The 12511-nt window shown below is 48.4% G+C and overlaps 1 protein-coding gene across 4 annotated transcripts in view; it reads right to left on the bottom strand.

Annotated features, from left to right (window-relative positions):
* The window catches only part of AGAP1 (ArfGAP with GTPase domain, ankyrin repeat and PH domain 1), a 558850-nt gene that overhangs the window by 67532 nt on the left and 478807 nt on the right, over positions 1-12511 (bottom strand). For all 4 annotated transcript variants that reach the window (XM_082841396.1, XM_082841398.1, XM_082841397.1 and 1 more), the window contains one exon: positions 2470-2624. In XM_082841396.1, coding sequence (XP_082697522.1) covers positions 2470-2624 — 155 coding nt within the window. The remainder of the gene's footprint in view (positions 1-2469; positions 2625-12511) is intronic.

The raw sequence follows: 12511 nt of genomic DNA, 5'->3' as shown, positions 1-12511 counted from the left end.
AAGCCAGTGTGGTGTACGTTGCTTTGGAATCTGCCTTTTTAGCCAATGACATAGTGTCACCTCTCATTGCCACCACATAGTCCCTGGCATTATTTAATTTTATTTATTTCTGATGTGACAGATATTCATAAGTTTTGTTTTTCTGTATGTTTAAATTTGATTTTGGAAGGTAGCTATTACCTATGTTACTGATTTTCAGTCTTTCAGCACCAACACTCCTTAGGAAAAGGGTCAGAGCAACTCTGGCGTCATTTTAAATGGCTGCATAATATTCCACTCATGAAGACTTAGTTACATTGTTTTCCTTGATGGACATTTAGACTGTTTCCAACTTCTGTCTGCTATCAGCAGTGCTGTGAATAGCTTATTGCTAACTCTTTGCACAAATTCGTGATTACTGACTAAGGATGAATTCTTCAAAATAGGAGGACCAGGTAAAAAGACGTACATGGTTTTAAGGTTTATGACGCATACATTTAATATAATGGCTAACGCCAAATAAATCCCAGAGGGCACTTAGAATAAGCTTGATTTTCGTGTAAAAATTATTCACAAATGGAACCATCTTATGTCAAATTGTTTGCTGTGAAACAACTGCTTACTACTTAATCATAAACTGTAATTTATTAATTGCCACTGTCTGATTAGCATAAGGCCTCATTGGGGTTTTATTCCCTTTGGTTAGATGCCCAAGTATTCGAAGTGTGTTTAACAATTTCTACTGGCATCTGGAGTGTGTGTGGGCACGTGCAGAGATGTGTCTTCTGTCTACCTCTATAATCTCTAGGGCATATGTATGTATATCTACAATTGCTCCCAATTCTGAATTATCCACGGACAGCTAGAACACCTTACAGCCCATTCTCAGCGGAGGCTGTATTTTCCCCTGCAGCTGTTCCTTGTGGCTATTATTTCCATGCTGTGCACCGTCACACCCGTTCACCAAGCGCCCAAAGTGCTCAGTGAGCCCTTCTCTCACGGGGAACTCTGGCCTCTGATGGCACACGTCTATCGAGAGAAAAGGGGCAGCACTGTAAGGCCGGTGCTCGCATCAGGCCGAGGTGACGCTGTCTGTTTTCACAGAGAGCGGGGAGGCATCTGGCAAGGGTGTGAAACAGAAAAGGCGCGTGCCGTCCCCCACCCTCCTGAATCCGATGACCCGGCATACATTCAGGGTCTGACTTGAGATACTGTGATTTTATATAAAATTTGGAGATGCGTTTGTCTGTTCAGCCACACGTGCCCTCCCAACGCCTGTTCTGAAGCCGAGTTCCTGAGCTTTGTGGGTGACAGGTGTCCTCAGCCCCCATCGACAGGAGATGCGGAAGCATCCCGAGTTTGCTTCAGAAGTCGCATCTGCAGCCGTGACTCAATAAAGCCAAGGTGCTCAGAAATGAAAGGCCCTGATTCTCCTCACTGTGGGTATAAAACATCTTTAAAAAAGAGAGGCAAATTACATTATAATAATAATGACTGTGGTCTGGTTTACCCTGGTTAAAGAGGGTAATAAAATAAGACACTCCATCTTTTTGAAAGACAGACTCCCTTCTTAATGACAAAGCGGAACATAAATCATTGGCAGAAATGTCTTTAAATGGTTACAAACGAAATTGCAGGTTGGGAGGCAATGTTCTTTCTCCTGGCTTCTGGTTGTTCACAGTTTGAAAACTCAAAATGCTCTCCGAGACTTTAAAGTGTCCCAGAGAAGGGGTTAAAAATATCCAAGCATTAAAATAATGATTTGTGAAGGAATCTCTGATGGGAAAAGGGAAATGAGAAAAACGACCTTTGTATAAGGAATATCATTGGGCAGTAATTCAGAAAATGCAGGTTAAAGTCTGCTTTTCCTGGCTAAACAAATGCAAAAGAATGAACTCTAATTGAATAAACCCCATACCAGGCTTTATCAACAGAATTTAGAAAATGGACATTTTCTCTTCCCTAAGCTCTTTGCATATGCTCATATATGTGTATGCGCTTTTCATCGAAGCCTGTACTAAGGGTCAGTTTTCTAACTCGACGTGGATTTGAATTTGAGACATTTATGAGAACGGAGCAGTGCCTCCTCTTAAGTCTGCACTTCTTTTCCTCAGGGTATTCAGCCTAAAGCAAAAATCAGTGTGAACAAAGAAGCCACAAGGGTCCAAAAGATTCTATGATCTCCAATAAAACGTCAATACTTTACATTTGGGATGAGTCGAGAGAGCAAAGATTTAAACTGGGATATTCTGCCATCCGAAGGTGGTTAAGCTAGGCTACTAATCTATGACACAGGACACATATCGACACAATTCTTTTTTATCTTTGCAATTATTTTGCATTCTGCTCAGAAACATGTAAGAGTCTTGCCAATTGCACGTCTCACCCGATGCTCTCCCCTCCCCCACCCATTTCCGTTTCAGGATCAGCGCTCTTGATTTTGGTGGTGGGGCCTTGGTGGGGGGCGCGGCAGGCTGCTCCGGGTTTTACCTTATTCTTGCTGCTCTCGCACGACTGTAAGCTGGCGAGGATCTGACTCTCGATGGCCTGGACCCACGCGTCTCGCTCCTCGTAGGTGGTGGCTTCAAAGTGCCACGTCTGGCCAGTGAGGGACACAATGATAAACTCAAAGTTTTCTTCTTGTTCTGAAACACAGAGTGGTGGGGATGAAGAGTTTAGCTTTCATGAGATCATGGCCCCTCCGCCAGCCCTCGGTCATGAAAGTGCCTTTGGGTTCAATCGCGCCTGCATGGGGCCGAGGCACACACAGGACCGGCCGCCCCGCAGCGGAGATCTGAATCTGCAGACCTCCCAACACTCCAGATTTGGTTCCTAAAGCCAGCGTGGCTTAGCTAGGTTTCAATCAATGCTCAGGGGATGGGGAAAAATGAAAATCAGCGTGTGATGTCAGTGTCTCTGTGCTGGGCACAGATGAAGCAACTTAGGGACGTAATATTGTAACTCGTGGCCGGCTGCTGAAATTGACAGGGGGATGAAAATCAAGTGAACACTGCTCATCTCAGGATACAATTTAATTTCTTCATAAGCACCTGTGCGCCAATCCACAGATACACCCCGGCAAAGAGGGAGGCCTGAGGACGTCTGTCCTTTTAGGGCAGAAGACCAGCTACGGCGGGGAAGGTTTTAGTCTGGAGGAGCGAGTGAAATTCCAGGCGATTTGAAGGGGCCACTGTGTACCAGGAAGGGGGGTCCTTACGTTTAAATCCTGCTCCGCCACTTGGCATGCCGGAGTCTGGACAAGTTCTCAACCCGTGCTGGGTTCATTTCCTCGCCCTTCAAATGGGAGGGGAAAGCTGCCTCCTTTGCTGTGTTTCCACTGGCTAAATGACGTGCACTAGCTCAGGCCCACGCCCAACACCCTCCCCTGTTCTGATCTAACCTCCGGCCTCTGCCACGGAATGAAAGGCAGAGCAGGGGCCACGTGCGGACAGCGTAACCAGCCACAGGTAACCATGAAGACGTGTGGAGCTGGACTTTCAGGCACCAGCATGTCTCACGTGATCGGTAGCTTCCCATCACCTGTTGCTGAGCCAGCCGCATCACGAGCCCCCGGCAAGCAAGTGTTACTAATAAGGTGAACAACCTGCTGCCCACCCAGCTGACCTCTGCGTTCGTCAACTGCCTCTGTCACCCACACTCGGCTTGCCCGCATCTGCACAAGCCTCCCCCTTCCACACGCTCGGGTCCTCTAGCCTGTGTCCCCAGCACTCCTCATGGCCCCTGACCCCTGCAAGGCTCCGTGCTGCCGGGTCGGCCCCGCCCCTTCTCAAGGCCCTGCCTCACTGGAGCCCTCGGCCTCCGAGACAAGGATGCTCCCTCAGTCTCCGAAGCAACTGCAGTCATCTCCAGACGCCCTCTCCTCCTCCCCTTTCGTCTCAGAAGAGAAGCAGCTCCCACTACTGTGGCTGAGAGCCCCTCCCACCTGACCCCACTGATCTGGGCAGGTGGGGACAGGATGCCTGTGTCTTTGTCGAGCACACCCAGGTCTGGGGAGCTGCTCCAACACCGACTGCCACAGACACAGGGCCATGCCACCTTTTCATGAAATCTTTATGTACCCTGATAACAACAGTATCGTGTTCTCGGTGACATCAGCATCGCTGCTCTTTTAGAATTCAACCTGCTGGCGGGCTGGGCCTCAATCTGTGGAACCTGTTCTCAACAGCACGTGAAGGAAGGTCAGGGACTCTCCTATCAGCGCGCCCAGCCTCACGGGGGGTAACGTTTCTCCAACAACAGGGTCCACGGCCCCCGTCAGCTTCTCAAAGCTCTGTGACTCTCCCTGTAGCTGTTAAAAGCTCCTGGGACAGGGGTGCATCGTGGGGCTGTGGAAAAGCAGGCGTGGAGCACAGGCCCACCCCGCGAAAGGGGCCAAGCAGGGCGTCACCTGGAGCGGACCCGGGACAGCTCAGGGAAGGGGCTGAACGAGATGGTCTCGGTCCCCGAAGGGGGAGAGGAGAAGGGCAGCTGGGATGCAACCGACACACGGAGACAGGAAATCTCTCTTCCAAGAACCAGAGTGGAATACGGATATGTTCATATAAAAAACTGAAAGAATCAAGAGCCCTTCCCTAGAGGCACTGGTAAAAGACACACTTCAGAGGATTCTACAAAGGTTTGAACCAGACGGGTTAGGGAGCAAATGGATAAATATGGAAATACACCTAAATAAAAATTATATCAAATACTACTTTTCTTATCACGTCTAATTTGGGGAAGGTGCAAAATACTAGAGAAATGAAAGTGGACATGGGGACCCTGGAGTTAAAATGCCCTAGGACTTTGCATTGTTCCACAGGGGAGTTAAGAACTAACTTTAGACTTTGGTAAACTAGGCACACATGAGAAAATACCAGGGTTAACCTCTATGAGAAAAGAAGTAGAATGTATAACTCCCTGACAAAGAAGAAGGAAAATTTAATTAAAAATATGATTAAAATCTTTTATCAAACTAGGAATAGAAGGGAATCCTCTTTCCGTGGAAAAGAGTACGTATCCAAACCCACAGAACCGTTATTCTTTTTTTTTTTTTTTTTTTGCGGTACGCGGGCCTCTCACTGTTGTGGCCTCTCCCGTTGCGGAGCACAGGCTCCGGACGCGCAGGCTCAGCGGCCATGGCTCACGGGCCCAGCCGCTCCGCGGCATGTGGGACCTTCCCGGACCGGGGCACGAACCCGCGTCCCCCGCATCGGCAGGCGGACCCTCAACCACTGCGCCACCAGGGAAGCCCAACCATTATTCTTAAGGATGAAATGTTAGAAGCAATCATTTCACACCAGGTCAAGGGCTCTCAAGGCCAAAATGTTCACAGTGCCAGCCCCTGTTCAGCCCTGCTGGCCGGTGCAGTGACACAAAAGAGGGAAGTGACAGATCCGGAGATTGGAAAGATAAGACACCAAACTGTCACTCACAGATTACAAGATTGCTTACATAGGAAACCCCAAGGAATCTACAAATGTCAGGAAATAAGAGTAGCAGTTAGTAAATGGGCAAGATTTAAGACCAGTATAATGAAACGTTAATTGCATTTCTGTACATGAGGATCTAACAGAAATCACGTTTAAGATATATGTTTATAAATTCATTTCTCTCCATCTGTGAGGTAGGGAAAGAGAGATGCAAAGAAATGTGAGTAAGCCAAACAATCCCCTAAAAGTAGCAACACAGAGGATGACTCGGAACCTGCAGTCTCCGGTAACAGGTGGTAAAGAGAAGACTCCACACTGCGTTCGACATGATGGAGTAACCCAAGCTCGGGAGTGGCCAGAGAGGTTTCCTGCTTGTCTCTGGAAGATGAAACCCTGGCTGATTCACTAACAATAACGAAACACCAGGAAGCCCCAAAAGATCAAAAAGATGCAGGACATCCCGTGCCCCCAGCCTGGTGGAGAGCAGCTCATGAGAAAAGGTTGGGATTGGAAAGTGAGCCCCGTGAACACAACTGGATGACCCTGGAAAGCACAGCCATGTTTCACATCCTGATTAAGAACCAATGGTGCAAGCGCGCCACACGTGTTTCATCTGAGACAGTTTCCTTTTGCAGGGGGTAGGCCAGTGGGGTGACTGTCAGTCTGGAAAGGCACACAATTATACGAATAATGAAGAGGGGAATCAGAACCTACAGTCCCAATCCTTTGGTGACCAAGTCAGCTGCATCAATAAGCGGTGATGGCCGTGACCGTCTGTGTACGAGTTGTCTGCTTCTGAGGGCTTTGAAGCGTGCACATGTACCCAGGTACGTGTCAGGACTTGTGGTCAAGGCTCTTCACGCTATAGCAGCTCACTATGCAGTGAAACACTGACCAAGCGTTCTTTTGCGAAATATTTATTGTTTTAACCGAAGGGCTTGGCCTAGCCCGGGAGAGGCAGGGGACGCTCCTCTCCAGTCTTGTCCACACAGGGTCTGGCAACAGCTCCCAAACAGAAAGGCCTCTGATGGTGCCTCTGTTCCTGGGCTGGCCTCTCCCAGGTGCGCCACCCTGAGGGGCTCCTTGCTGAACTGTGGATGCGAACATCAGGGCTACCTGGAGGACAGGGGCCCAGCTCACCATGGAGAAGGCAGGGAGGAGGGGATGGAACTGCCCCCTAACACCGTTTCAGTACAGAGGCAGCCCCACAGGGGTGCTACTCCAAGCCTTCTTTTGGATTTCAGGCCCCGGTGAAGATGTCTTTATAAGAAGCCGGTTAGCTAGGATTCCCCGTTTCCTGAGTAAGGGATTAAAATCTGGGCATGGAGTTTAGTTGTAATCACTCTATACCACCAGCATCAATGAAATCCAGCTGATGCTTAAGTTTTCGTGTGTTTCCCAGGGTACTGTCTGTATGTGGCTTTTTTTTTTTTCTTTTTGAGGGAGGGTAGTGTGTTAACACTTACAGATACAGTTAGAGTTTCAGAACGAAATTATACCTGCCTTATGACTTTCCTCTGCCTCCTAAGATCAAAAAAAAAAAAAAAAAAAACCAAGGATTATAGAGAAGTTGCATTTTTAATCATGTTACATATGACTTCCATGAAGGACTACTTGTTTCTTTGAAATGAATCTACTGCCTGGAATAATAAATATAAAAAAGAATAATACCAAGTTCGTGTCAGAAAAACTGCTAAGGCCGTCATAGGCATCATCTCATTCAGTCTGATTATTTTCCTCTCTCGAGGTGGCCAGCAGTGCTTTGTTTCTCAAAAATAAAACAGTAAAAAAGAAAGTTCTCCTAGGGTGCCCAGCAGGAGATGGATGGGTCTCCCCACTTCCCAGTGCCCTTTCCTGCTATTTTCCCTCACTCCTGATGTCAGAAGAGCAAGCTGCCAGGGTCTTTGAAAGGTAATTTCCCCAGAAACCCCTAACCAGCTTGTCGCTAGTGTCATATTTCTTTTTAACTGGTCACGTCTGGAGAATGCTAGGGGACATGATGCCATGGATGTGGCAGTCTAAGCTGGGGACATTCCAGCTTCCATCTTCCTGCGTATCTGGCTCTGTGGCCAGTGATTGGTCTGCACGGGAAGGAAGAACGGTCCCAGCTACACCAGGACAATCAGAGCATGGGAGGCTCTTGGCCACTGATCTGTCCTAGCGGGGGGCACATCACCCAAATGTCCTACTCCAGGTTTTCTTATCTGAGCTGGGGTCGCAGAGCCTCCTTCCTCTTATCTTGGACTGAACAAGACAGAGCTCACAAGTTATCCACGGGAAGGAAAGCCTCTGCTATCTAGGCCACTACCTGTGAACAGGTGAGAACACTGCTGACCAGCAGAGAGAAGCAGGGATGGGATGGACCCGATACCTGCCAGGTTCCTGGGTCCCTGCGGCCAGCCCAGCTGCCTGTCCTACAGCTGGACTGGATAAATGAATCCATTCTCCCTCCTTTTTTTTTTTTTTTAACCTAAATCCCTTTATATTTCTGTCACTTCCAAATCCAGTTCTAACTAATCCAGTGGAGAACAGATCTAGCCCTGATGGGAGCCTCCAAGCTGCTGCCTGGTCATCTTCTTGAATCAACACCTGGCAAATCTCTAGATTTAATCCTGGCTTATATTTCTGTATCATGGCACTGACCATGAACACTCATTAAGTAAATAGTACATCTGGGGACCTAAATATCACCCCTTCTTCTGTGCGGACAGAACAGTCACAACACAAGCTCCTCCTCGTGTTCAAACAAGAATTTCTATCAGATGATACAGCCCTATTCAAACCACCAGTGGACCAGAAGGAGCCCATCACATTCTGAAGTGACACCGTGATGCTATTTTAGTATCAGCAACTAGATAAAAAAATGATAAAAATAATAATTGGCAGTGGGGGGCCAATCAGTCATAAAGACAGACGGAGCATTACTCTCCAATGTTACCCTCACTTAAAATGTGAAGAATGAGAGCTCAGAAGGTGAGGACGAACAGTGGCTACGTTTCAAGTGGTTTCGGTTCACTGACACAAACCGACTCTTTGTGACAATTACAGCAGCTTATATGTAATTCATTCTGTAAAAATAGAATTCAGGCTGTAGAAATTCCTGATGACACCTACGTTACAGGAGGTTTCTTCGTTTTAGATACACAGGTGATCATCAAAATTCAATCCCCCAGATTCCCCCCATCATAAAAAATCAAAGCCCGCCACACCCAGAGCCCGAAAAGAAAAGAACCGTGTTGTCTCCCAGTGTGACATTCCAGGGCTTAGTGGTTTAATAAAGTTCTGTGATTGGGCTCATAGGGATTTAAACAGTTTTCCGTGTTTAACGGTTAGCTGTGGAAAGGTCCACTATAATAGTATTTTAGCACCATGAACCTGTCGAAATCAACCTGCCCAATTATTCCAAACGACATTAATAACACCGGATATTACACTAATTGCGTCCAGTTTCTATGCAGACGAGGCCCCGTGGGGCTAATTTCGCCTCCTTAGGGGCAAGCAACTCAGCCACCAGACTGATTTCACAAGGAATCCCTCCTCATTACACAAGTCCGGGCTGTCAAACTTTTTTTTTTTAAAGGTTAATGGGCCAATCAGTCATCAATTATTTGTGCGGAATCCTAGCAGGCAAAGGGTTAAAGGGCTAAACACAGCTGCACCTCATTTACATTTGGAGGTTGTTTTCAACAGCAGACATCTGACAAGGATGCCTTTTGGGGGAGCGGGTGGGGTGGAAGGGTAGGAAGACGGACAGATGCATACCTCTGTCTCGAGGGGCAGGAGATCTGGGACCAGAACCATTGCCCTGTACTTCTGCAAAGGCCGAGGATCCGGACCCTTGTGCCCATCTGATGCACAACGGCTCAAAAATGCCTGCGAGATGCAGGTGTACTGTGTACGGGGAGGCTGAGATTTGTTTCTCTTCTGAATTTACAAGAACCCAAAGTGTCTGCAGAGGTCACTCATCCCACTTTCTTCGTTGGCGGGATGAGGAATCTGGGTCCGCGTTCCCGGGCTCCCCTGCAAACCTGGAACCCAGACCCGGATGCCTATTTCTGTCCACGAGGCTAAGTGTCCTTCCCGACACATTTAATGACAAACATGATGAAAACCTGTTATTTAAATGGTGCAGAGATGACAGTGTCCAGCACGGAGGGGCCATGTGCCGACTGGCAGAGGTGGCCCAAAGGGTCCACCAAGCCCAGAGGCTTCTAGATGGTCACCATTTAAGAATGATCTGACCATCAAATAGCCAAGGCTCGCAGGGAGATCGCTGTCGTCTCCACCTGTGACTTCTGTTGTCGCAGAACTGGGACTTTTGTTTTAGGGTACAGCACAGCACCCTGATGATACAGCAACTCAAACCACTGGTCAAGGGGCTTTTCCTCATGAACGAGTATTTGCAATGGGTTTCTCTCCGTTTCTGCCTGAATCTCCACATTCTCTTTTCTTCGTGTCCTTGGGGTCTTGGACTCCCATTTTTGGGGTCCTCACTCCCGCTTTTGGGGCCTTTCCCACTCTGCCATCTACTAACTGGGGCTGAGCTGCCCACTTCACCCTGCTGGTCTCAGCTCTGTGGTCCAAGGAGGCGCCAGCAGGGACTGACTGGGATGACAAAGGCGTATGCTGTCCCTCCCTGAAGGCCAGGGAGGACCTTCATCACTGACCCCAAAGGGGCTGAGGGAGCCTCAGAATCTTTCCTAGCCCAGTTCTCCAGGTAGCCACTATCAATTCATCTAAGTTGGAAACGGAGATGGAATGTGTTTGCTATTCTGCCCCCTCCCCAGGTCCCCCACTATCTACACCCTTTGAGATTACGCCAGGCTTGGTCAAACACAGCCCCAGGCTTTTATGCTAATTCTGAAGAGTCCCACAATTTGTAAAATACTTCAATATTTCTGCTTTCAAAGCATATATTAAATAAGCATGTGGTTTAGATATTTTGCCCAATTATGGTGAAAACGACACACGTTTAAGATTTCAGCCCCAAACCCACCACAATACTGAAAGTCAGATTTTATCCATTTTCGATTTTTCCTGCCATTTTTGTAAGAAAAGATAAATGTGAAGGATTTGCTCCAGGACCGTGCAGAGCCAAGACCTATGGCAAAAAAGTAATAAGTTAAAAAAAATGCCCTCTTCCACTTGAGCTGTTCATTTTTAACAAAAAGAAAACGTTATTTTTTGGTCTTTCTAAACACACACAGGTCATGGTTCTTGGGTAAATATTTTTGCAAGCTCTCAACTTGGTAAATATCTTTGTTTAGCCCAGAGTCCAACGGAGGTGTTGTACTGTGGTTTGATTTAGGACAAGAGTAGAATTAATTTTGTGAAGAAGCAAGACCCCAGAGGAGGTCACCGAGTTAGGACTGTTTACTGCTAAATGTTATCACAGGAAGATCCTCAGGAAACACAAAGGAAGTTCTGATTTTCCAAACACATTAGACAGAGGCGGGAGGGCAGCCGGAGAACCAGGCAGCATGAAAGCTGCTGCTTCCGGAACCATAGGGGGCCACGTGTTCCCAGAAATTAAGGAGAGTGTCTAAAATAAAACTCCTGAAAAAAATAAATGATTGGATCCCAAACTGCAAACCTCTCAGGAGGCAGAAGACGGATGTGTTAACATGTTTTCTGGCACCTGCTCAGGCCCAGGCACCCCGGGAAAGCTCGAGGCCCAAGCTTTCGGTTTAGCAAGAGCAAACCTGGAGGCCCCTGTTGTCATTTACCTGGTTGCTCTACACGCTTACCGTTTGTTACTCATTCTAACTTACATTCAGCACTTTTCAGAGGTCCCCTGCTCTCCTAATCGCAGGGACACGGGGCCCAGGGCCCTTCCTCTGCTCAGAGCCTGGCGTGGGGATGGGGAGACTTGGACTGGCAGGCTCCAGAACCTTCCACGCTGCCTCCGCCCCCAGCTCTTCTCTCGCGGTTGCGGCTCAGCGCGTGGATGACTGTCAATCTCATCATTCTTTTAAAAGTTGAGGGCTGGAAATACCCGCAGTCTTGCATCTCTCCCCAGAAAGTCAGTTCTGGAGCTAGTGCTCAAAGGGTTTCTTTCCTAAATCTGAATTTATCTGCATGAGATCTTAACCTGTGCCATTCATGCTTGACGAGTGCTGGCTTTGGCCCATCTTGCCCTGCCTGCACGGACACATTCCACAGGCCTAAAACCTGTGTGCTCCACGCACTGTGTTCCTGGAGATGGTTTTCCATGACGTAGGCATCTGTGAGTTTCACAGCAACCACCGCGGTCACCCTCGCCGTGTGCCCAGCTCCCTGGTAAGGGCTTCGTCCGCCTCTCTCAATTTCTTCTTCAATTGTCATTCGAGGTAGGTTTTACGGTCTCTGTTTCGGAGAAAGAAAACTAAGCAGGGGAGGAGACACCCAGCAACCCCAGTAACTCACACAGCTCGGAAGTGGCGGAGCTGGGATCGGATACAGGCATACTGGACTCAAAAACCCAATTTCTACATCTGACGGTTCTTTGGAGGATGAGAGTAAATGCAACTGGGGAAGGGCAGTGAAAAAAGTCTGGGAAAAAAGAAGTTTGATTTTTAAATCCCATCTTCCATTTTCAGGGGCAGCGTTTCCTGCCGAATCTCTGCTCCTCACTATGTAAATGGCGCTCAAGCATCTGAATCCTCTTTGCCATAGAGACTCCCTGGCACTCCTGACGCTAGCAGCAGCGGTAGTGGCGACCGTGGGCACCGTGTCACCTGCCTCTGGATAGATGACCTCACCGACTGTCCCCAGTTTACAGACGGGGAGACTGAGGTAGAGAGCGGGCACAGGAATGACCCCAAGGTTAGAGCTAAGCAGTGGGGACGTGAGAACCAGACCAGTACCATCTGCTCAAGAGTCTGGGCTCGAAACCACTGTGCACACCGCCGCTCACGAACCCAAGGTCGCGCGGCTTCTGATCAGGAACCAGGGTTTGACTGCAAGTATGTGAATGACTTAGGGTGAAGAAGAGCCCAGCCCGAGCGTGGAAGGTGGCCTCAGACGGTGGCCCCGCACAGGCCTGCAGGCACACGGGGCTCGGGGAAAGCTGCTGGGGTCTGGGGTGGACACTGCAGTCCTTCAGAAGGACAGCATGACTCGTC

This window comes from Leucopleurus acutus (assembly GCF_964270905.1).
Source record: "Leucopleurus acutus genome assembly, chromosome: 6".
NCBI classification, from domain to species: domain Eukaryota; kingdom Metazoa; phylum Chordata; class Mammalia; order Artiodactyla; family Delphinidae; genus Leucopleurus; species Leucopleurus acutus.
This window is presented reverse-complemented; position numbering and strand designations above follow the sequence as displayed.